Raw genomic sequence first — 27,139 nt, forward strand, 5'->3', positions numbered from 1 at the left:
AGTTTAGTTCATGGCTTAGAACTCTTTATTGACAAAATGTTTGGAAATCCCTATGGAGAAAATGAATGGAAAAAATAGTTCTGGAACCAAGTCCACTGAAGAGCTGAATGGTCACTATTGCGCTCTATAGCAACAATTGACCTCTACATCCATCCAATTTATCATCTTTTATCTCACTGATGCACTCAGAATCATAGTTAAGTATTCACCATGCATAAAACTCTGCTTGCTTCAGTACAATATACATGCAAAGAAAGTACTTGGAAAGCATTAGTAGTTATAATCAAAACACAGCACAATCATGCAGATATTCACTGTGCAGTGTCATTTTCCTCTAGTCATTTGCACAGTAGTTCATGAATTTTAGTGTGCAAGCTGTTCTGCTTACTGAATCAATCATTAGTTCATTGAACTCGGCTAATAACTGTGACAGAGGCTCAACATAAATGTATGTCTTGAAATAATTCTGACAACTGGCACTATTTTTATCCACCTATGCATCCATAAAACTAATCAGGTATTAAACACCCTTGTATCGCTCATTCACACACTTATGTTTCCACCCCGCTTTGCTCTGTTAGAGAGGGGGAGGTGCAATAAGGAAAGCTGCCAACTATCAACCACTCAACAAGATGACAAAAACATCCATGGTTTGGATGTCTTTTATAAACGGCTACTGTAAGAAGAAAGATATAATGGCAACTGTAGGATGAAAGATTTGTTGTTCCATTGATAAATGTAGCTTTCTGTGAGTCACCCAGGCTGCTCAACATGACTTAATGACTTAATATCTCAAATGGGCTCAGTGATCTGGAAATGATGAGGTATGCATATGTGACACAAAATGACACTGGATCAAAGGGTGGCAACAATTCACCAGGAACTATTTCAGTAGTACGAGCTGTGAAACTCCTAATACATGACATGCATTTTGAACGATCAGTCATAAATATGCCCACCACCATACTACTCTGGAGAGATGTCACCACCAAAGGTGGGTACCGTATTGATGAGTGACCAAAAGTTCAAAGTACAGCAGACCAGAATAAATGTCATTGCTGGTGCCAAGGATATCTATAAAACCTGTAGAAAGCTATCTGTTAGGATTGCCATACATCTCAATGGCATTTAATCAGTTGGCGCATGACTACTCTTAAGTACGTGATTTGAACTTTGCAATCTTTGTAGAGGACCAGGGCCAGATGGGACCTAAGAAACCGTCATGTTCAGGTCTGTTTTTAATGACTTTGGAGTCAGGTAGGGTTCAGTTTTATAAGTAATGAAAAATAAACAGGCATACCTAACTTCGTGCACTCTCACTCCCATTTCCCGACATGCGTGAACGGACGAGTTAGGGGCCGTTCACACTGAATTGGGTTTTGTGCTCTGTTTTTCTATTGTTTTTCTGTGTAAACACATACTGGACAGATGTCTTTGACTGTTACACCATGTCTCACTGTGTCTTCAGCATCTTTCGCAGGACCGCCACATTTTTCAGACACGATGTAAAGTTGAAAATAACGTTTAACGTTTTAAAAATGTATGTCGAGGTACCTGCGTTCTGTTTCATACGATGCACTGCTTCTAGTTTGTTTTTAGCACAGGTGTCACCAAGATTTGACGTTCTGAACAAGTTCAGGGTGCAAAGAGGTGACATACACATTATTCCACGTTGTTCTGCTCCAATGCTTTTTCCCCCTTCTGCTGTAATGTACTATGGGACTGCCGTGCCTTGTTAAAACTGTGTGTTTACTGTTTTAATACTGTTACAGATGTTGCCTACTATGCTTACGTAAGATACAGCCTATTGCAACAATACTTGCTTGAAGAAGAAATTATAAAGAGAGTTGGCGATTTCGGGTTTGTGCTTAAAATCTGATGGTCACATAATTGGATCATAACATAATTTACAATCCATAACTATTGTGTATTGTGACGAGGAGGAGGGCGTGGCCAGGCCGTGATGATGCATGGCTGGCACTGAAGCAGCTGATCAGCAGGAGACCGAGATAAAAGGGAGCTGGAGGCACCAGTTCGAGAGAAAGAGAGAGAGAGAGAGAGAGAGAGAGATGTGTGTTTCTGATCGTTTATGTTTTATGTTGTTTTAAGTTAATTTATATCATTAAACCTTTATGTTGACTGATCAGCTGGTTCACGCCTCCTCCTTGCCCATCCTTGAACTGTTACAGTGGTGTTGATATCCAGGAGGGAGTAGGGATGCACTGTCACAGAGTCCTCGCCGCGGCCGTCTGCCTGGGGATGGAGGAACCGCTACCATCCGCCGAAGAAGGGAAGGAGCAGTTCTGTCCACCAGGGGCCGGAGGACTCTTATCCCAAAAACAGCATATGTTTTTGAGAAGCTATGCCAGGCTTTTTAGTAAAGTAATGCCTCACTCTTGGGCTGGGCGATATGGCCAAAATAATTATCACTATATGTATTTTTCATATTGTTCGATATCGATATTTATTACTATATACATTTCATACCTTTAATGGGGCGGAACAACATTCCCTATGTTTGTTGGACCTGAAGAATTAATTAAACATAACTTGTTTGTTTACAAGTAAACTCCAGAGGGTAAGGGCACTCAATTTAGGATTTAATCCTATGTAAGGTGTGTGACATCTTTTCGATTAAATTTCACCAATTTCATCATCTTTAGCTGACGTTTGACTCCACTGAAAGACATTTTTCTCCCCAATTTGGAATGCCCAATTTCCATTGCACTCTATGTCCTCATGGTGGCTTAGTGACTGGCCTCAATCCGGGTGGCGGAGGATGAATCTCAGTTGCCTCCATGTCTGAGACTGTCAATCTTATCACGTGGCTTGTTGAGCGCGTTACCAAGGAGACATAGCGCATGTGGAGGATCATACTATTATCTGTGGCATCCATGCACAACTCACCACGTGCCCCACTGAGAGCGAGAACCACATTATAGCGACCACGAGGAGGTTACGCCATGTGACTCAACCCTCCCGAGCAACTGGGCCACTTTGGTTGCTTAGGAGACCTTTCTGGAGTCAATCAGCATGCCCTGGATTCAAACTCACGACTCCAAGTGTGGTAGTCAACACTCCAGTATTTGTGTTTGAATATTTTTAGATACTCAAGTGGCATAGGAGGCCTTGTGACTATTAAGGAAATATATTGTTTGGGGTTTCAGGGGTATCCCTTGAGAGAATTTTAAAATCTTAAAATTAATATCTACCAACAACAAACAATGTACAGCACAATAGTGAAGCTTATAAATACTGTTAGCTAAAATTAAATTCTAAGCCTATTCTAAGTATTTGAGGATACAGCGCTGAAAGATCAGTGCTATCTGCGCCCGAGTGCTTGCGCTGTACACAGCTCCGTTGTTTTGTCCGGACATTGACCACGGTCCACTAATTTGTGACCGCTGGTCTAGATGTAGAACATAGGCTAAATATTGAAAATTACTCAAAAGTTTGTCATAGATATCGAAAATTATTATTTTCAATAAAAATCTAAATTGTTTTATTGCCCAAACCTACCTCACTCCCTAAACTTTGTGCAGTCTGAGCTAATGTGGTGTGACTGGTGGTTTAACACTGGAGAAAAACAGAATTCTGAAGGAGGAAATTTAAATAAACCTGTTAATAAGATAGATATTTGAAGGAAATAGCTAGTTCGGTTCAGCTACTCTGAATGAGCTACCTGCTAATCAGAACTCAAAGCACTGCAGACAAGTACTAATTAGCAGAGTTTCTGGATGTGTCTTTAAGTAGCATAGAGTGCACTTGTTAGCTGAAATGAATGGCACAATGGCTACGTCAACAAAAGCGTAAGGCTTAGAGAGCACTTTCAAGCTATTTCCTCTTTCATTTCCTATTTTTAACTAAACACCCTCCTTTAACACCACACACTACACCACTTTGAAGTTCTTTTTGGTTTGCGGTGTGACATGACTGGCTGCCAAGACACATTGCTTGAGTGCTAATAAGCTATACTTTCAATCGCATTGCAACACTTGTGAGGAAAAACCATAGAGTCCTGGGCATTGTCACCAGCATGGATTGAGGGACTAGTGCTGATGAAAGGCCCTTACTGTTCCCTACAGAGATCTATAGTGCAGGCATCATTAACCCACAGCAGCGGTTCTCCATTAGAGTTGCTCGTGAAAAGCCAGTGCACTGTGTATGTTCTATAGAAGAGAGAGTAAAACTGAACCTCAAAGCTAGGAGAGGAACAAATGGCAGACCTTACTCACCTTACGCAAATCAGCCTGAGGGCAAATTAGGAGGCAAGGACCCTGAAAAAATGCACAGACCAAAGGGGCTCCTTTTCCTACAATTCAATGCTGTTAGAGGTGGCAATTGAATACTCTTTGAAAGGTGCAAAGGATTGATGGAGGAAAAATGTAAAAAGTGATGAGAGAGTGATGGAGGTTTAAAATGGCTCAAGAAAAAATTATTTTGAGTCACTCACCTTTCTATAATTTTTAAGGAAGTGGGCAAAAAGGTGGATGCCCCCTTGTGTTGCTATAGGTAAGTGGACAAAGGGCACTTATCAGGCTGTGATATCTGAGCAACTGGGATAAAAGCAATAAAGTCACTGCATTAGTGACTGAGAAATGAGGGGGCACCAGAAACTCCACCGGCTGTCCTTAATTACATGATATGCATTATTCAAGGATCCGATAGCAGTCACGGAACAAAGACGATCGCCTCGTGCTCACAGTTTTGCACAACACCTTGCACCCCCCACCCCCGCACCTCAGCATAGGGCATCTATTTGCCCAGCGGTGGTCCTGCTTCAATGTCATGTGACTAATCACACTATATTAGAATGCCTTGAGGCATTGAAGAAAAAATAGATGTCTATTTATGCTCCCTTGCAAAAATCAAGAGAACTTGCAGCAAATTGTCCATTGTTGCCAAAGGTTTGCTGCAGGTTCAACAGTACCGTCTTGACTTTTTGTAAGGGGTTACATGCTCTACAGAAAAAAATCACTCATTGGTGAAACATTAACTGTAATATATTGACATTTGTGCAAAATAAGTTAGACATCATTTAACATTTTGTAGAAAAGGAGGAAGCTGTGACTGGCTTAACAAATACGTAAGACACTTTAATCACACTTTTCAGTGTACCATGTAACAGGGTGCTTGCAGCCCCACATTAAACACACACACTGCTTTTCAGCCAGTTACGTCAAACAAATTAACACACTGACATCTTTGTGCGTCTCTCTCTCTCCCCTCTGCTGCTGTCTCCTCTCTCTAAATACTCCCGCCGCCCCTCACTGGAACACAAGGCCAGAGTGGAACACAGGTGGACCTCATTCACCACTCATCTTCCCGGCCTTACTCTGCCCAGACGGCAATCGTTCCCGTCCTGATCGCCACATACCCCCATCGCCAAACTCATGTCAGGGAATTCTCCGGCCTGTGACTTACTCCCCCACCCATTTCTAGGGAGAGAGCGTTGACGTGTCAGGATGGTCTTCAGGTCCGACCCGCACGTGCATGGGAGTGGAAACAGGATGAGGGAGAGGAGAGAGGGAGAATAGAGAGAGAGAGGAGAAAGCAGAGAGAGGAAAGAGAGAGTGGAGAGAGAGACTGGCTCACCGGCCTAGACACGCCATCAACTGTCCCTCAGCCTGCTGTACTGCTTCCGTCCGTGATGGCAGGCGATGGCAATGGACATCACAGCCGTCCCTTTCGGTTGCCGATTGACGCAGAGCTCCAGCACCACTGGATTGAGCGATCCTCAGTCAGCGGTGAGGACTCCTTGACGCCGCATCCTTCCTCCTTCCCGGGTTTCGAAACCAGTGTAACATTTCGTGGAAAAGGAGGAAGCTGGGACCAGCTTAGTAAAACACTTAAAACACTTTAATCACACTTTTCAGTGTACGATGTAATTGGGTGCTTTCCAGCCCCACATAAAACACACTCACTTCTTTTCAGCCAGCTACGTCAAACAAATTAACACACACACGCAGACAGCTTTGTGCGTCTCTCTCTCCCCTCTGCTGCAGTCTTCTGACTAAATACTCCCGCCGGCCCTCACTGGAACGTGAGACTGGTGTGCACACAGGTGGACCTCATTCATTACTCATCTTCCCGGCCTCGCTCTGCCCAGATGCCGCTCGGCCCCGCCCTGCTCACCACAGTCATCTTCCGAGCATCGGACAATGGACTGCCTTCATGGTCGGAGATCTGAGATCTTATTTAAGCTAGATACTAATGCTTACTTACATATTCAATTAGTATGCAACAAGAGGTTTTGTGGTATCAATATGGAATTGTATGAGATGGTTGTATGTCCAAATACAGTCCCATTGTCTTCCTACATTCTCCAAAGTACACACTTTTAGTGCAGAGTACAATTATGCTAACTGGCGCAAGCATTGTGTGTTAATTATCATAATTTAGCTATTGTTTTGTTTTGGTAAGTGTGTTTGGGTCAGCATGTGGCAAGAACACTGCATCTTATTCTTATTTTGCATCATTATTCTTTTGATGGTAGGGATTCAATTTTATTTACTCGCCTTATACAAAAACAGAGCAGACTGCTCAACTAGATTAATATCCCAGTAGACCATAATCTTATTCATTATGAAAAAGTGAACCTGTTAAATAAGCCTTATTTGGTTATTACCATTAGTTGCCTTGGCAACCCTTGAACAATATGCTTCACATATGTTATACATTAATTTTATGTGGTTTTTTATATAAGTCTCATACCAATCATATACCAGACACCATAATCCAGATATAACACAACATATCAGTAATAAAAATGGCAATTTCGGTTTATATAAAATATACCCAATATGCTAGAACAGAATATAACTAGATAAATGTATACATATGTCTTTCAAGCTTCCAAAAAACAGTTTGTTTCTTTATAGGTAACTAAGGCTCACCCCACTTACACTCCTCTGTGCAAACCTGTTATGTCTGCATTTCTGGGCACCCAAATTTATTAGAAATAACTCATATTATTGCCCTAGTTTAGTTGTCATGTCCAAGCCAGAAATAGTTCAGCTGTACATTTATATAAAGAATTAGACACAGAGGATGATTATACTATCATTTATCAACTGAAATAATCAGACAGGACCACATTAATAATAAGCTAAAATTATAAATAGACATAATATTTTAAAGTCATCAGATTGGATTAATTGTATTTGGATTCTTGGCTGAGAAGGAAAGTGGAGTTTTTTCCCCCTTTTGGTATGAATGGCTTAATGAGAAATCTGTGATGCACTGTCCATACCTCAATGCAAATCTCATTGACAGATATGTGTGGGAAACAAAGGTTTATGAAAATGGGAGGCTTACTCCCTGATCAGTATCTGTAAACAGATACAAATTAAATTTGAGAGTTTCAGAGAGCTCAAACCAGCCATGAGTGTATTTATTTTCAGCCCAACTAAATGTGAACACTAAGATCAGTTAGAAGTATGTTGCACCACTGATTATTAGTGGTCTCAAGAGTGTTGATTTGTTTCTATTTCTTACACAGTACATCTGTGCTTATCTAAGTTAGTACACATGATCTATCATTTTGAGAATGTATTGTGCTAGGTTTATATCTCTGCGGCACTGTTCCTAATGATTCTTGATTTATCTGCCCGTGCACTATTTGTCTGGGTTTTTCTAGACATTCTGCTGGCTTCCACAATGTCAGGATTTACTGGGTCTCATTGGCTGGACAAAGAGAGAATGTTTGGGATTCAGTGTGGAATCTGCAGATGTAGTAACTGGCCTGATGTAGGATAAGATTACTCAATTAAACTACCAGTCCTAATGCTGCTCACAGATAGACCAGCACTTTAACCAGACATGAAACTGGCATGCAATCACTTCATGGGATAGATTACGCTTTTAACCTTGCCAGTTCTTAAAACTGCACTGCAGCATTTTACAACAAAACAGTGACAAGAGTCACATTTTGTATAGATCTTTTTACAATACATATAGTTTCAAAGCCACTTTACAAAACAAAAATCACCTGAACAGTAAAATTACATACATGTTGTTTTCAAGCAGCTTGGTCAAATAGTAAACATACTCTTATAACTTTGACCATTGCATGTGGTATCTTTCATATAAAGATGAGAATTATCATCACGACAATGAACGCTAATGTCATAATGTCTTGTTTCCAACAATATCCCCCTAATGGGATTATGTATACAGAGAACAATTTAGGTCTTAAGTCAGAGCCTTGCGGCACCCCATACTTCACTTCTGTTCGTTTTGACAGTTCCTCAAAAACGTGGTGGGAATCTGACAGGTAGGATCTAAATCTAATCCCAACAAGTGAATGTGAGAGACATTCCCCACCCAAGAGCCCAGCAGAGCTTACTGTCTGGTAGGGGATTATCTCTCCTTCACAAGTCAAATGTAACAAATTCAGAGTGGGTGTCTTATCTTTATTTGCACCTCCAATGGACAGAGTGGAAAGGCGATTGGTAAGGCTGAAGACATTTACATTTACATTTATTCATTTGGAAAACGCTTTTATCAAAAGTGACTTACAATGCCCTAATTACAGGGACAATCCCCCCAGAGCAACCTGGAGTTAAGTGCCTTGCTCGAGGACACAATGGTGGTGGCTGTGGGGAGAGAACCTACAACCTTCTGCTTACCAGTTCAGTGCTTTAGCCCACAACGCCACCACCACTACGCCACCACTCCAGACATATTTCATCTAGAAAAATCACTGGCTTGCAATCAGTTTGTGTGTGTGTGTGTGTGTGTGTGTGTGTGTGTGTGTGTGTGTGTGTGTGTGTGTGTGTGTGTGTGTGTGTGTGAGCATGTATTTATCACTTTGTGGGGACCAAATGTCCCCATAAGGATAGTAAAACCCGAAATTTTTGACCTTGTGGGGACATTTTGTCGGTCCCCATGAGGACAACAGCTTATAAATCATACTAAATTATGTTTTTTGAAAATGTAAAAATGCAGAAAGTTTTCTGTGAGGGTTAGGTTTAGGGGTAGGGTTAGGTTTAGGGGATAGAATATAAAGTTTGTACAGTATAAAAACCATTATGTCTATGGAAAGTCCCCATAAAACATGGAAACACTACGTGTGTGTGTGTGTTTGTGTGTGTGTGTGTATGTGTGTGTGTGTGTGTGTGTGTGTGTGTGTGAGAGAGAGTGACCAAGCCATAAATCCATTAAGCTTTGCTCCCATCCAGTGCCTTTTCTGCCATTCCACAAGTTCTATATTGAGCACTTGCTCGCAAAAAAGAGCACTCAGTATAATAGAAAAAAATAAAGCTTTGGGATGTTTATGATATCTAGCTTTGCACAAATATAAAGATAGATCATAGATCATGTTAAGTTTTCTTTTCACTGATCATTTCCATAATATCAGTTACCTAAATTTCTCTTTCCTATGGCACAAAGAATGCTACACCAAAATTCTATGTGAAATATAATATGCAATATGTGAAAGATGTACAGTTAGCCAGTCATTATTGCAACATAAACCACATGGATACTCAATGCCCTGATGTGAAGTGGAGACCATACATATATATATATGTAAGAAAGAGATTGCAAAAGGAATATTTTAGTCACATGGATCTAGCACTAGCTGTTGGAAAAGGGTTGACTGGAACAAGAGTCAATTATACAATGTAGCAATCATTATACTAAAATGATTGACTGCAGAATTTTGACCTGTCAGAATGAAGGATTTCAGAAAGTATAATAAGCAAGTAAGAGTTATTTTAATACTCATATTGTTTGACTTTTGTTTATTAGACTGCTTTCTTTAAATAAATTGACATTAATTATTGAAATCTATTGCAGTTACACTTATAATGAACCAATTTCTCACTCCTATCTTTCTGAATGGTGTCAACATCTCAACAGTGACCCTTATTTTTCCAAATAGAACATGCTCTTGAATTAATATCACTGTTGGTCTTTGGATAGTATTCTTGTCAACCAGTCAGATTTTTGGGTTATGTTTAGAGGTAAAAAGACTAGGATTAGATTTAGAGCAGTGGTTCGGTTTTAAACTACAGTCTAGGGACTTGGGGTTGGGGTTAAACAACAAAATCAGCCAAATCAAATCAGCCACCAACAAAAATTATTTCCCTCTGATTTGAGGGTATATTTTTAGGGTCAGGAGTAGAGACAGGGGGATAAATTGGGCCAAAATGATGCAGAACAGAATTCCAGCACCTTCATTTTGCTAGTGTACTCTAATGGTATGGACCGTTGATTTGATAGGAATGTTGTTTCAAAACAAACAAAAGATGTTGGTCCTGGAACATATTGTACTTTGCAAATCACAGTTACCACTTGGACATTTGATGTTTAATGGCTGATGCACTTCTTTCTCTAATTGCAGGTGTCATTTTTCCTGTTCATTGTGTTTGTGGTGTACACCATGCTGCCATTCTCCATGAGGGACGCCGTCATTGCTAGTGCCCTAACTTCATCCTCCCACACACTAGTGCTTAGCATCTGCCTCTCAAACTCTACCGACCACATGGAGGCCCTCGTCTGGCAAGTAAGTGTGTGTAGGGGCGGGTTTGGGTGGTTTACGAGGACATTTTTTAAGGTTACAAACTGGTAATTGCAAGGGTATTATGCTATAAATGTGGTTTATGAGGACATTTCTAGTGTCCTCATAATGTAAATCGCTTTAAAAACATACTAAATTGTGTTGTTTTATTGAAAATGTAATAATGCAGAAAGTTTTTTGTGAGGTTTAGGATTAGGGGATAGAATCTATAGTTCATACAGTATAAAAATCATTATGTCTACGAAGAGTCGTCATAATGATTGCTGCCTCAATGTGTGCGTGTGTGTGTGTGTGTGTGTGTGTGTGTGTGTGTGTGTGTGTGTGCATGTGCATGTTGTTCCAGTTTATTTCGTGGGCTGAGAAAGGAACAGTTAGTATCTGAGAATAAGTGCCGACAGTCTTTGAGTGCCAAAATGGCACAAAGAGACCAGAGAGTTTGTCCTATATATAGTGTGAATTAGTGGAATATGAGAATATGTTTGAGTGTAGTTACAAAATGAGTCACAGAGAATGAGTAAATGTGGAAGGGGTGTTTCCAATCTGTTTGCTGTAGGGGTTGTTAGGTGTGATGGTGTTTTACCATGACCTATATGGCTTTGCTGGCAAAGAGGGCACACATTCCAGAGCCTTCCACTCTCATTGTGTGTCGCTCATCATATGGCCTTCCCACTTAAATGACACACTTCCATTCAGAAATAACTGGCAAGTCTTGCCCTTTCCAGTGTAATTCAACTCAGAGGGTTAGCTATTTAACCAAAGGTTTCAGTTTCAGGCTACAGATGATGTTTGGGTCTCTCAACATGTTTGGCAGACAGGGGACAATATTAATAAGGACATAGATTCAGAATTTATAATGTATAATTTTATTTTAACATGGTTGGCAGTGATTGGATGATGCTGGCCATTTCTTTGAATCAGAATTAATTATGATAATTTCTGATGTAATGTTTATAATGTCTCAAAAAAATGAATAAAAGAGCACTCCTGGAAACATAAACAAAAATTACTTTCTATAGCTCGATATTATTTACAATTTCACAACTTTGTCATATATTGCCATCCATTTTTAGGAAAACTATTTGCTCTAGATTTGTAATTTATTTTTGCATGTTTATTAGGTGCTACTAGTTACAAATCAAAAAGGAAATAGAAAGTGCACACAGTCACGCTCTGGTCTTAGGAGGTTAATCTCTTAAAACCCGGATATGTAGAAGTGTTTGGTGAAATTCCCATGCATTTAAGGGTTACTACTAAGTAAATGCACATTGATCATGTAGGTAAATAAAAAAAGAGAGAGAAAGTGCATGTGCCATTAAATGACGATGTATGGTTTAATTACAAAGAAGAGATTGGAGAACTGTGGTCCGGGTGTGAGGGGGTTGGCCGGGATTTTCACTACCCTCTTTCTTGTCATAGACAAGTGTTGTGTCTATTTTTGAATAAATTACTTCCAGTTGGCTCATCAGTTTACTACATTTTCATTAATTAGGCCTATTAAGTGCTTTTTGTGATTTCAAGTATTTCAGATCCACCCACATCTAAAACATAAATGACACATAAAAACAAAACAAACTGTGTTTGGTCAGTCATATAGGGCTCTTTCTGTCGAAATGGATGGTTTTGGGATAAAGACTTATTATGATAAAGACTATATAGATAGTGAGAAAGGACCTCAATAATAATTAATGTTACATTCCTGTCTTGTTTAAGATTATGGTGGCCAGACATCCCGGTTTTCCCGGTACAGTCCCGTATTCAAACACTTTTTCTAGTGTCCCGACTTATTCTGAAAAATGTCTAGGTTACGTATGTAACCTCTGTTCCTTGATGGAGGGAACGAGACGTTGTGTCGGAGAAGCGACACTAGGAGTCTCTCTTGAGCACCGAATATGCCTCTGATCTATGAAAAAAGGCCAATGAGAAGTTAGCAGACAGTATTTGCATACCCCGCCCCCAGACATACGGGTATAAAGGCAAGGAAATACTATGAGTTCATTCAGTTCATTCAGGAGGACCCGGAAATGGTCCGGCCACTACAGTGGCTCGGCTCAGCGACGTGGCCGGGAGGACACAATGTCTCGTTCCCTCCATCAGGGAACGGAGGTTACATACGTAACCTAGACGTTCCCCGTCTGTCACTCTCTCGACGTTGTGTCAGAGAAGCGGCACTAGGGGTCCAATTTAAATCACGCCATGCACTGGGCCGTGTACGTGTTCTGCTGACACAGGAGCGGGCAGGTATTTCACATGCGCAGGTGACCAGCTGTGTCAGACTGCACGTACCCTTCCCCAATGCCCCAAAAAAGTCGTCGGAATCCTTCTGGTTACTCTAGACAGGAGAACAAGGTGACACTTGCCAATCTGGGAACGGGCCGAGCCTGGCTGGGCCACTTTTCTCTCTATGTTCCTCCGCATAGAGCAGTAAATGGCCGGGGCCCTTACATGCATCGAGGGAAGAGGGTCTTACCCAGTTTCCTATTCTTTCAGGGGGAGAAGACCCTGCGGAGACCACACCTGCACGGAAGGGGAAGTAAGAGTGGTGAATACATCACATGGGTTTTTAGGCGACATGTGGAAAGTGGCGCAGTGGTAGATCCAGCCTCAAGGAGGGGGGAGTTACTACAACACGGTGACAGGAGGGCAGCTGGGACTGCCTAAGTTTGCGGGTCCACTTTTTTAAGGGGACCGTAACGTGGATAATACACACAGGGGGAGTCCGCGTAGGAGTCCTTGACCTGTGGAGCACCTATTCCAGTACAGGGTAGATTAAGTACCCATAGTGGACTGGGTCGGCGAGTTCCTCCGCTGAACTGCAGACCCAAAAGGGCTAGGGAGGAATCACCAGGGATCCTGATGAGTGGGATCTCCTGGGAGAGAAAGCGCACAGTTTTACCTCTGCCAAGGGAAAGGGCGCTGGGAGCAAGCGATCCACCCGGCCAGTTCGTCAGCATGTCACCGGGTTCTACTGGCTCGGACCTGAGATGACACGGGACGATACTGACTCAACCCGGAGATTGTAAAATCTCGAAAAGGTATTAGGTATTGCCCAACCCGCAGCTCTGCATATGTCCGCCAGGGAGGTACCCCTGGCCAGTACCCACAAGGACGCAACGCTTGTTGAGTGTGCTTGGACCCGCAAGGGGGAGGGCACGGTCTGGGTGTGATAGGCCAATGAAATGGCGTCCACGACCCAGTGGGAAAACCTCTGTTTGGAGACAGCGTTCCCTTTCCGCTGTCCACCAAAGCAGACAAAGAGCTGCTCAGAGCATCTAAAGCTCTGCGTGTGGTCCAAATAGGCGCGCAAAGCACGTACCGGACACAGCAACGAAGGGGCTGGGTCTGCCTATTCCCGGGGCAGCACTTGCAGGTTCACTACCTGGTCTCTAAAGGGCATGGTAGGAACCTTGGGCACGTAGCCCGGTCGCGGTCTTAGGATCACATATGTGTCTGCCAACCGAACTCCAGGCAGGTGTCGCTGACAGAGAACGCTTGCAGGTCCCGACCCTCATGATGGAGGTGAGCGCGATCAGCAGGGCCGTCTTTAGGGAGACGGCCCTGAGTCCGGCTGATTCTAGTGGCTCAAAGGGGGATCTCTGTAGACCGGCTAGGACCACCGACAGATCCCAGGAGGGGAACAGGCTTGGCCGGGAGGGATTTAACCTCCGGACGCCTCTTAGGAACCTGATGACTAAGTCATGCTTACCCAGAGATTTGCCGTCTACAGGGTCGTGGTTAGCTGCGATAGCGGGAACATACACCTTCAATGTGGAAGGGGACAGCCTCCCTTCCAACTTCTCCTGTAGGAATAAGAGCTCCAATCTAACTGCGCACCTCTGTGGGTCTTCAGCCCGGAAAGAACACCAATTTGCAAACAGGCGCCAATTTAGGGCGTAAAGTTGCCTGGTAGAAGGGGCCCTGGCTTGGTTGATCATGTCTACAATGGTAGGTGGTAGACCAGCTAGATCTTCCGCGTCCCGTCCAGGGGCCAGACTTGGAGGTTCCAGAGGTCTGGGTGCGGATGCCAGAGCATGCCCCGTCCCTGAGAAAGAAGGTCCTTCCTCAGGGGAATTCGCCAGGGAGGGGCTGTCGCGAGGAGTACGAGGTCCAAGAACCAGGCACGGGTGGGCCAGTAAGGGGCCACTAGGGTGACTTGCTCCTCGTCCTCCCTGACCTTGCACAGCACCTGTGCAAGAAGGATCACTGGGGGAAATGCGTACTTACGCAGCCCCGCAGGCCAACTGTGTGCCACTGCGTCTGCCCTGAGGGAAGCCTGTGTTCGGGCATACCAGAGCGGGCAGTGGGATGTCTCTCGGGAGGCATACAGGTCTATCTGGGCCTTGCAGAACCGGTCCCAAATCAGCTGGACCGACTGGGGGTGAAGCCTCCACTCTCCGCTGGGCAAGCGTTGTCGTGACAGCGCGTCCGCTACCACATTGAGGTTGCCGGGGATGTGAGTGGCACACAGCGACCTGAGTCGCTGCTGGCTCCAAAGGAGGAGACGACGGGCGAGTCGTGACATGTGGCGGGAGTGTACAGAACTAATGGGAGGAACTTCCGCAGGGCAAAGAAAACGGTCAGCAACTCTAGGCAATTGATATGCCAGCGCAGCAGGGCCCATCTCCAACGGCCCGCAGCTGCGTGCCCGTTGCATACGGTGCCCAAACCCAATATACATCAACCCCAGTGGCACAACCGCCATGGAGGATACCATATGTCCCAGGAGCCTCTGGAAGAGTTTTAAAGGGACCGTTGTGCCTGGCCTGAAATTGGCGAGGCATCTCATCACTGACTGCGCATGCTCGTTGGTGAGGCGTGCTGACATTGAGACTGAGTCTAACTCCATCCTGAGAAAAGAGATGCTCTGAACCGGGTTGAGCTTGCTCTTTTCCCAGTTGTCCTGAAGCCCCAAGCGGCTGTTGAGATCTGTTGGCAGAGTGCCGGCATTTGCAGGCCAGGTGACACAGAGACAAAGGAAATAGCTCTATTATTGAGAATTTGGGTACCGCAGCCCCGAATAGGGCAATGCCTGTGGCAAATGAAATGAATTCAACAAAAGATTCTCCTCCTGGCCCTCCACCGGGGGACGGAGCGGTCTTACCACCTACGGAGCTAACATTTCTGGCTCTGGGTCGAACATCTCAGGAGCGCCTGGGAGCCTTCCGGGTCCTCGAGGGGGTCCGTGAGACGGGGGTGTCTGCTAACGGGGGGCAGATGGGGCATGGCCCATGGCGGCAGACTTGCGGCGGGGCAGGATGTGAGAGATGGCCTCTGTCTGTTTCTTCACTGCGGAGAACTGCTGGGCAAAGTCATCGACGGTGTCGCCGAAGAGGCCGAACTGGGAGACTGGGGCATCGAGAAAGCGAGTCTTGTCGGTCTCACGCATCTCGACCAAGTTCAGCCACAGATGACGTTCCTGGATCACGAGCGTGGCCATTGCCTGTCCGAGTGACTGTGCTGTGACCTTCGTGGCTCTAAGGGCGAGGTCAGTCGCTGAGCGCAGTTTCTGCAGCACATCGGGATCAGGGCTACCCACGTGCAGCTCTTTGAGCACCTTGGCCTGGTGGACTTGCAGGAGGGCCATGGCGTGCAGGGCAGAAGCGGCATGTCTGGCGGCACTGTTGGCCTTCACCGTCAGCGAGGCGAGCCGCTGTTACCTCGAGCACGGACAGGAGTCAACGAGCATGCTGGGTGGCAGATGGTCCAAGGGGGCGTACCCGGCGGAGCTGCACCCGCTGCCATCCCCAGATCGCCTCCAGCACCAGCGGCATCGTCCTCAATCCCATGGGAAGACAGAGCGGCTGGAGTGGCTTGCCTTCTATTGAAAGCGAGCCGTGACCGCAACGTTGCCATGGTCATGCTCTCGCAGTGAGAGCATGAACCAACCACAAACGCAGCATCGGTGTGAGCACTGCCCAGACACACGAGACAACGCCTGTGGCCATCTGAAGCGGAGAGCACGCTACCGCATCCAGGAACTACACAGGGGTGGAAAGGCATCTTTAAAAAGACGTGTCCTGAAAAGGACGTTCAACACCGCTGTGTATTGCTCTTTTAGTGAAATATACTTTTTTAAAGAAAATCACTCTTTTAATAACTCTTTTTGAGTTTTTTCTCTGCGCTGTCGAAGCCCCAGTCACATGAGTATTCTAATCAAAGGACTTGTAAAAGCAATAAAATCACACCGTGTTTTACGAAGTACATGATCGGGTTATATCTTTCACAAATGGATCTACAAAATGCCCAGATAATTTTCAAATAATAGTATCAAATATATTTTGATGTTTTATTTTAATATATCAAAGAGAAAATTCAACAAATCAGGACAAATCTAGAACAGGATTGGTTGGGGGGTTGGTTGTTCGTGTTCATGCCCAAGCTGGGGGATCACCAAACTAGATCACGCCGCCTAAATGCCCAGGGCACCCCGGACAGTCAAGGGCACCCTGGTAGTCAATTGGCCCGGTCGGTAATCCATCCCTGTATACATGCATATGGGTTAATTCACCATGGTTGATAATTCATTGTTACACAGGAAATCAATGTAATATAGTATTTATCTGTAATAAACAAAGAAATAAATATCCTGTGATAGTAAACTTAAATATATATGAAATAATCATAAAGAATATAATTTATGGAAGTGAAAATAAATAAATAAATAAAACAGACACTCTTGCATACCTCGGGTCTCTAGAGACCCCATATATTAAACAATTTTTTTGTAATTATTGTGTGTTTGTGTGTGTGTGTTACACTATTTATTAAAGATAGATTGAGGAATACTAAAGAGGTGTGGGCACAACTCCAAAATATAGATGAGGTGCACAGGGTTAAATGAGGTCACAGGTCACTAAGGACCCTAGGTGCTGTATGTGTTTAGGGGTTAAACCTGGAAATAAACAGAAACTTTTCTTATTTCCAAAAATGGAAAAGAACAAAACATTATGATGTAAATAAATAATACATATTTAATATTTTCCACTAATCTTATAAGTAATTGTGTGGCATTGATCATGATGTGACATTAAAAACATGTCAGATTACAAATATTCATCAGATGTCTCATATAACTCTTCAATAATAATTCAAGCCCACCTATCTATTGATTTTACTTTTTTATTTTCCTAAGCAGATCTCAAGCAGATCTGTTTTTCAGACCAGACCTAAACACAGCACATGTAACCAAGGCAACACTCTGATCACATGGTCTACAGAAACACAAAATACTGGCTGTCAGGTTCTGTTCAAGGGCCCAGCAGCATTGCATTCAGAAATCAAGTGGTGGAAGAACGCACCTTGTTATTATGAGCTCTTTGCGTTCTTGTCCAGTCAAATTGAAAAAGCAATTTTTTTATAGAATGGCACACAGAAAATGTCCCTATTACCTGACAGATATATGTATGCGAGTAGCTCCTCAACATTGCTCTCCAACAGATGAAGAGCTTTATTAAAGCTAACCTTAACGACCCTTCACATTCAGCACTCACTGTTAATTAAGCTTTCTGTGTTCTCATTAAAAGGGTTATGACGTCTTTAAATTAGGTGCACTCAAGAGCCACGTGTTGTACTTTGTTTGTTAGCACCCTTGAAGGGCTCTAGATCATACGTAACGTTCTTGACATTTATCTCTGACATACTCTGCAAACAAAGGTCTCATTTTAATCAGAGGCTGAAAAAATTCAGCAAAACACATCTGAAGAAAAATTTAAAAATATGTCAGCTCAGTTAGTCCTTAAAATGCAAGTGTATGGTGATCCGACCTTTGAAGCGCCAAAAGAACAGACAGTCGGCATAAATGTCATCCATGCAACTCCAGTTATTAAATGAATGTCTTATAAAGCCATGAATTGCACACATGAACACATGAATTGCACTCAAGTACAGTCTTGATACATTTTTTTTTATGTTACATACATGTAATGCTACAAAACGTACACATTTGCCATGTGTAACTGCAGACCTTAGTAGCCTAATATATTTAAGTACTTCTTGTTACATTGTGTGGTACTAAGTACTTTCTTACATAATTACAGTGTACCAAGTTTGTAACACGTATGTAACAGACTCGGCTTGTTACATATGTGTAACAGTAGCTGCCTATTACATGTGTGTAATTACAATCTGTAAGTACAGGCTGTACCATAACTTAGTTACATGTTAATTACATTTTGGTACATGTAATTACAAAGTTTATTACTACGTAATTAACTAAGTAATTACTCTGTATCAAGGACTTCGTAAAATAAAGTGTTACCAACCGTTTTTTATGAGCATTTAAAAAACAAATTTTACCACAGTTAAGGATTGGCTCATAAATATTGATTAGGTCCCACCAGTGGTTCTTGATAAGCTCCTGAAGCCTCCAGACCCAATTAATATTCATGAGCCAACCCTTCATCATAGTATCATTAATTTTTACTGTTCCAATTAAAGCCATTTAATCTACACAATCTACTCTCCATTTGTAAAGGATAACAGCAAACCATTTGCACCATATTTAGTGCTGAACTAATATTTTCTTAGTTGGACAATGCAAGAGCTGCTGAAAGATTTTGTGGGCTGAATTGAATCCTGAAGATCAATATCTTTTCAATCAATGGACACCAACTATCCCTCTCTACATCCTTATACAGATTATATCTTAGGGTAATGAGCTTAACTCTGCCATTTGAAACTGAGTCAAAATCAATTTTGGTTGCTGTGCATATTTTTCTAAAGTGTTTTTGGCTTGGCAGTAATCTCTTCTTGTGCATATGAGGCAGTTTGTGCATTAATCATTAATTCAACACTAAATGTTTAACACACCTGATATAACTCTTGCTTGTAACTCAGGTTTTCTGAGAACTTTATTACTGAATTACTCATTGAGTTGGACAAGAAATTAACTGAACAAAGCAGTGGTACAGTAAAGAATTGGTTTCCTAAAAAAATCTAATTTTGTCACATTTTACTCGCCTTATGTTGTTCCAAATCCATATTATTATTTTTTCTTCCATGAAACAGAAAATGAGTCAAAATTTCCAATCTGCTATTTTTCATAAAATGAAAGTGGAGGTTGATTTTTTTATTGCCAAACTCCAAAAAGAACAAAAAAAGCATTATTTGTTATTAACTGATAATGTTCACCTCCACCACAGCTCTCAAATCGTATTCGTGCTTGTGTTCAATAAAAAAAATGGTGCCATCAGACACATAACACCGGATCAGATGTGCCAAACATTATTGGTTCTTGCATCTGACATATCACATGAAAACGCAGCTGTAACGTTAGCAGGAGGAGGCAGACGAGGAGTGAGGATCTAAACGCAGGTTTTTATTGAATAAAGTGAAAACAACCAGACTGGAACAAAGGAAACGTCCACGATGGGAAAAATGAAACCAAAACATGAAAACATTCAAAGGGTACATGAACTGGGTAACCAAGGCAAAACATCTACTTCCTTAAACAACGATCGACAATGACTGACCAGACAACCAGGGCTTAAATACAGAGACACAATAATGACTAAATGACAATCAGGTGAGAACAATAACAATGTGCTGGCAGTGATGAGGGCCGGGAATCATGGGAATTGTAGTTTGTGACGGTGACAAGAGAGACACGGGGCAGAAAACCCAATAGAGCCCAACAGTGCCCACCCACTTTTTCATCCATCTTGGTTCCAGAAGTAAATTTCCCATTAATTTGATCACGTTAAGTCTGTCTTTAAAGGCTTATAATTTATTGTTTAAAATCTACTCCCCTATGGAGTAAATCAATGGGATGATTGGGACAAAAGGATGATTATCAGTGAATAGCAGTTGAATTTCTTGGTTTGTGAGTACTTACACAAAGTATGGCTACAGAAAACTTGGAATAGTACACAAAATGTATAGACTACTTTTATGGTGCTTTTTGAAGTTTTTGGAGCCTGAAAGTTTAAAACAGAAGCTGAGACATTTCACTGAAATCTATTTTAATGTTTTACGGAAGCAAGAAAATAATATGGGTTTGGAACAGCATGGGGGGAAAAATACATGATGACAGAATTTTTGGGTGAATCTCTTTTAAAGTAACCTTCTATTGAGAGATTGCAGTAACTTTACAGTAAATGACTTTGACAGAGGTTATTTTATGTATCTTTTTAGATCATGGCAAATATCATCATCTTTATCTGTGGGAACGTTGCAGGAGCCTATCATAAACACCTGATGGACCTGGCACTTAAACAAACCTACCACGACACCTGCAACTGCATCAAGTCTCCCATCAAACTGGAATTTGAGAAGCATCAGCAGGTATGGTAAAAGTGGGATGAACTGATTGCTTTTGAGGAAATCACATAAGCTGTGCAAAACCACATGGTGCCTGATGCTTTGGGGGAACAGACGGTTAATAAAAAAGACTGGTTGGGGAGGTATCGTAATGTTTGTGCATTTGAGTCATTCTTGCCGCTTTAAAGAAAATATCATTATATCACCACAATAGGCAGCTAATATCTGAAGAAAAGAGGGAAAGAGAGTTGCATTGTCCCAAAATAGCTTTGTTAGGACCCCCCACCCTCTGTTTCCTGTTGGATATGGGTGGAGCGGAAGTCTGCACAAGGCCTCCCTATTGCCTGGGTTAGTTGTGCTCATTGATTTGCTTTTCCGTGAAATAATGATAAAGTGTTTCTCTGCAGCAATGGCTGAGAGAGTAAAATATGAGTAGTAAGATAAAAGCAGATCACTGGCGACACTTTTGTTGTTCCAGGAATTATCACCCTCGCTGTGTAAAATATCACTCTGTTCAAATATTTGACCTGGTTCCATTTTTCTAGGAATGTTATTGGAGTTGGGCTTTCCTGGCAGAACAAATATGGATGAATATGGCAAAAACACTAACTACGTTTCCATCCAAGGATTTTTTGTGGGAAAAAGTTTTAGCGCATCAAAATAAAGCGGATGGAAATGCTAATTATCACAAAAATGTCACAAGTGTCAACATAATATTTTTCCATTTAACTCTAGTGCATAAACTATGTCGATACTTCAAATGTCACGAAAAACTGTTTGGAGACACTTCTTGTTGAGAAAATTGGCATTAAATACAGTGTCACATCATTTACCCCAATCATTAACCTGTGTTAATCATGACAACAAGGTATAGATCCTTGAAAGCCAATTTATTGTACGTAATTATGGATTGATCTTAACGATATATAGATCCGACACTGCAAACATGACACTTTCAGGAGTGCCAACACAAATATCTCGTATCATGCACATCGACAAGTGCAGAGAGAACAACTGAATGGCCACTCTTTGTGATTAATTTAATCATGGTAGACACAAAGATGTTTTAAATTAAAAATAAAGACACAATACTGGGATAAATACATCAGTGTGCTTTTTTGGAACACTAGCATATCACCCAATACTATAAAATTATTGTTCTGCACTTTTTTCAAAAGTTCACTTTCACTTTCAGAAAACGAGCTTTTGAACATCTTAAAATGCATTTTTGTTTTAAACGTATTAAATGTGAAAATATTTTAAATTTAACCCTCTTTACCTCGGATCGTATTTGCTGAACTTCTTCAGAAAATGTCAATTGTATTATGACACAAAACAATTTTTTTAGACATTTAAGACAATGCAGTTGTGATGCTTTAGATTAGACGATTGTTCAAAATAGCCTGTTGAATATCAGGAATGTATCATATGTAAACCCTGATATTACTATTGTGCACACAGCATATACAAAAATCTGGGAGGCGAAAGGTACACAATTAGCGATAAACACAAATTTCTGTATAGATTTCTTTTGTGATAAATCGATATTATGCGACAAACTGTTTTTTTTTAGGCATGACGTCATCACACACACCATTTTTATTGATAAAGGCCATTTGAATTGAAATATTCAGAAGATGGCAAAACGTTTTTTACGCATTTTCACAAAAAGCGCAAAAAGTGGATGGAAACTAGTTTACAGTTACACTCTCTCACTTATGTTCTATGTACAGTGATCTGTGAAATCTGCTGCTCCTTAGTCAGTTCATCAGTAACCAATTCTGTATGGCGTATTGTAAAACATGCTGGAGTGTTTTCTCCATTTACCTCCTGCAAGGGTGCTCAGAATGGACTGTGACCATCAGTCTAATTAAGAACTCGTTTAACATTTCAAGGTGGAATAAACCATTGCCTTTGAAATATATTTAGTTTATAATTTAGTTTTTCATGACCATTTTCCTCTCTCTCTCTCTCTCTCTCTCTCTCACCCGTAGAATTAAATGGGAGATTTTTGTTTGTTTTTTGTGTTTTTTTTTTGCTGCTATGCCTTTAAGTCTTCTATACACTGTATATGACGTCTTCATGCGTGAAAATGAGTAACAGCGCATTGAGTAAAAAATTCCAATTTGAATATAAAACACGATGGCAAGACAGAGCAGCCACCGTTTTGCAAATTATTATTTTTGCACTTTTACAGAACAGCAGACAGCAGAGTATTTTCATAAAGCACAGATCCTTAAGATAGATAAATGACAACATGACAAAATTTCCTTAACAATCTCTCCCCCACAGAGCAGGCATGTGCACACTACTCTTGAACCCATTAGGACGCCCTGCTTTGATTCCTCTCATTTCTGATAATAACATATGAATGGACTGTTATTTAAAACCACTTACATCTTCTTGTCCATTCCTGTTTGAAATTAAATGGAACATGTGCCTGAATCAGAAAAGAATTACTCCTTTTTTCCTGAAGTCACAATCAACAAATGGCACACAACCCTATTATTTTATTTGACCTTCATTAATAGGGGTGATCTCTTTTGGTTTATGCTCTAAGTCTTTTTAAGGTGAATTTTGGCTAATGAAGTCAACAATTTCTTGGAAGTAGTGGTGTAGACAGAAACGTTTGGTTGGGTGGGCCAAGAGAAATTATCAAATGCATTCGATCTGTAAATGTATTTATTTATTAATAAAAATCGGCAAGATGTAAGTTTAAGCACTTCTCAGCAGCAGCGAGTGTCGCCATAGTTCCGTCGTAAACCTTAACAACTTTTTTCAACCCTACTGAGATGGAAGAATGCGCTGACATGACGGCTCTGTTTTTCGCTCGCGAGTGTGTGCGGAATGCATATAATATATGTGTGTCCACGTGTGTATGAGTTTGTGTGTGAGAGGGGGAGGGGGGGCACGAGGGTGTTTCCCACAGATATTTCAGATAATATGTTGTATTGATCAAGTGTATCTAGCTTTGATACAGCTCAAGCCTTCGTTGCTAGTTTGAAAACATCACTTTAGATCTAGCAACGGGGGATGCGCTGCTTTTAGGCATTAGAGTAACAAGGTAGATTGTGTGTGTGTGTGTGTGGGGGATACGAGGAAGCGAGGAAACTTACATAAGTTTGAGAACCCCTGATTTATATGGATAAATGTTTTTCAATTTACTAGACTAAATATTAAATGAAACAAATTACATTGAAATTTAAAATAAGGGGGCCAGCAAGCTTTTGACTGTTGGTGAAACAGGAGCATAATACAATGATTGAGTGGGCCTGAATGCCTAATGGGTGGCCCGGCCCACCCAGACCCACCTGTGGCTATGCCAGTGCTTGTTAGATGCAGACATTGACAAGAAACATAAATAAATAAATAAATACATAAAAAATGGGCAATACAGAAATGTGAAAGGATAATAAAAAGGGAAATGTAAATGCTTTTTTACTCCTGAAATGTTCATTTCTAACTCTGGGTTAACATAATCCTGGGTTGTCTTGTACCGTGTTTCACAATATTCAAACTTTATATATTTTGCAATCCAGGGTTGATTGTTCAAAATATGTACAAAGAAATTGCTGATTTTTAAATTAAAGGTAAATTAAAGGAAAAAGTTCACCCAAAAATTTAAATTCTGTCTTCATTTACTCATTTTATTTATTTAATGAATAGCCCCGTATTGACTCACCCTAAAGCTCAAAAAAGGACCCAGATGATCATAAAAGGAGCCTATTTTAGGATTATATCCATTTTAGGATTATAAATACATGAAAGATGCTCATTCGCAGTGTCTTGCACATTCATGCGAATACTTACAATGTTTAAAGTGAGGCACTATTCACTCCCAATGTAATGAAAAGACTGACTGGATAAATCATTAAAATTGTCCTTTTGTGTTCTGCTTAAGAAATAAAGTCATACGTGTTTGGAACGACATAAGAGTGAAAAAAAATATGACAGAATTTTCTAGAATTATTTCTTTAACTTATTATTAAAGTAATCTTATTTTCACAATGTTTATTCAAAATTCACTAGAAAACAGAAAGTGAGCACTGTCCTTTGCCAAGGCTGTCTGTACATTTTACATCTGACACTATAGGCAGAATGACCATTGCTGTTAATTGGCCAAGTGGGCAGAATTATTGGCCAAATACTTTTAGGATTAAGGCTGGTCAAAATATCAGTCTACCACTAGCCATTTAAAATGATGTTATCTCTGGGTTTAGCATTGTGAAGTCTAACAGATTTTAATGGTTGCAAGAGTGGTGCAGAACTGCATCTACACATGCTTTGGTAGAATCCCAAATGTTTTACAATCTCTAATAAAATATATATATATTTTTTTTTTACATAATTAGTGACAGGAGACTCAATCTGTTCATCTACCTGATTTATTTGTCTCTAATTCTCTTCATCAATCACTTCAACCATCCACCACCATCATCGAAAAAGTGCTCAGAGATTAGGCACTGCAGAGAATGTCTGTGCATAGAATACCAGAATAACCTACTATATTTGCAGAAATATTTAGTATACAATAAAGCATACTGCACAGAATACTTTAGATCACTCTGCAAGGTGCTTAACTTGACCTCCAATTTCCAGTCTGACAAATGAAACAGAAGTGATGTAATATCGCCAACATTTCAATATCTTCTTCCTGACTCATTATTGGATTGGACTAGCAAAATCGTAAAAAGTTTTAACTCAAAACCGGATTAAAAGTTACAAATAAACGTGTATATTTCCGTAAGCGTGAATGTGACAACAGTGTAGCACACTAGCATCTAAAACATTTATTGTTGCATATTGCATTCTGTTTCACATACTATTTCTAAAATAATTGCTGGCAGTATGCAATATATACTGCTCAGTGTGATGTAAGCAATATGATATTACTCCAACCATATAATAGGAACCTATTTAAAAGAATGTCTAATGACGATCCTCCTCTCTTCAACCATTAGGAACGCCTTTTGCTGTCTTTGCTGCCCGCTCACATCGCAAGGGTGATGAAGGCCGAGATCATTCAGAGACTAAAGGGACCATACTTCGGCCAGGCAGAAAACACCAACAACTTCCACAACCTTTACGTACAGAGACACACCAATGTAAGGTAGGATTAACAGTGTGAAATACAGGTGAAACTCGAAAAATTAGAATATCGTGCAAAAGTCAGCCTGTGGCACTGCTGAGGTGTTTTGGAAGACCAAGATGCTTCAATAGCAGCCTTCAGCTCTTCTGCATTGTTTGGTCTCATGTCTCTCATCTTTCTCTTGATGAAAGACCAAACAATGCAGAAGAGCTGAAAGCCGCTATTGAAGCATCTTGGTCTTCCAAAACACCTCAGCAGTGCCACAGGCTGATAGCATCCATGCCACGCCGCATTGAGGCAGTAATTAATGCAAAAGGGGCCCAAACCAAGTACTGAGTACATATGCATGATTATACTTTTCAGAGGGCCGACATTTCTGTATTTAAAATCCTTTTTTTTTATTGATTTCATGTAATATTCAAATTTTCGGAGATTCTGAATTTGGGGTTTTCATAAGCTGTAAGCCATAATCATAAAAATTATATCAAATAAAGGCTTGAAATATCTTACTTTGCTTGTAATGAGTCTATATAATATATTAGTTTCACCTTTTAAGTTGAATTATTGAAATTAATGAACTTTTGCACGATATTCTAATTTTTCGAGTTTCACCTGTACTAGCACGTCTGTGCTCAGCTGATTTATTTTAAGCCCAGAAAAAAATAACAACATATATATATATATATTTATGAAATGGATAGTTCCGGTCCTGGATGCTGATTAGTCAACAGCTGTGTTTTATTCATAATAAAGCAGAGCTCTGACCTCTTTTTAACCACTCCACAGATTTCATATTAGCAAACTATAGTTTTGGTAAGTCATTTAAGACATCTACTTTGTGCATGACACGAGTCATTTTTACAACAATTGTTTACAGACAGGTAACGTCTAGATAACTGTTGTAACCTCCGTTCCCTGATGGAGGCTTCATTCATGTGTTGGGGAACAAAGCAACATGCCAAGCATGGGAGCAGGCAGCGCCAGCCATGCCTTTTCTCTCTCTATGTTTCTTGCATAGGGTTAAAGCGGCTGGGGGCATCTTAACGCTATCAAACACATTGGGGAAGGCATTCTTTTCCAACTCCTATTCTTTCAGGGGGAAAAGACCCATGGAGACCACCACTTGCCCAGGCTGGGGGGAGGTAAAGAGTGGTGGAATACATCACATGGGTTTTCAGGCCACATGTGGGAATGGCATGGTGGTAGAACCTACCTGCTGCGAGGGAGGAATTGCTACAAACACTGCGACCGGGGGGCAGCGGGGACTGCCC

At 41.3% G+C, this 27,139-nt stretch overlaps 1 protein-coding gene across 2 annotated transcripts in view; it reads left to right on the forward strand.

The window, feature by feature from the left end:
* LOC127619583 (adenylate cyclase type 2-like) overlaps positions 1-27,139 on the forward strand; it is a 109,599-nt gene that overhangs the window by 15,767 nt on the left and 66,693 nt on the right. For both annotated transcript variants that reach the window (XM_052092468.1, XM_052092469.1), the window contains exons 3-5: positions 10,349-10,510; positions 20,654-20,803; positions 25,741-25,889. In XM_052092468.1, the coding sequence (XP_051948428.1) occupies positions 10,349-10,510; positions 20,654-20,803; positions 25,741-25,889 (461 nt within the window). The remainder of the gene's footprint in view (positions 1-10,348; positions 10,511-20,653; positions 20,804-25,740; positions 25,890-27,139) is intronic.

Source organism: Xyrauchen texanus, chromosome 26, assembly GCF_025860055.1.
Source record: "Xyrauchen texanus isolate HMW12.3.18 chromosome 26, RBS_HiC_50CHRs, whole genome shotgun sequence".
Classification (NCBI taxonomy): Eukaryota; Metazoa; Chordata; class Actinopteri; order Cypriniformes; family Catostomidae; genus Xyrauchen; species Xyrauchen texanus.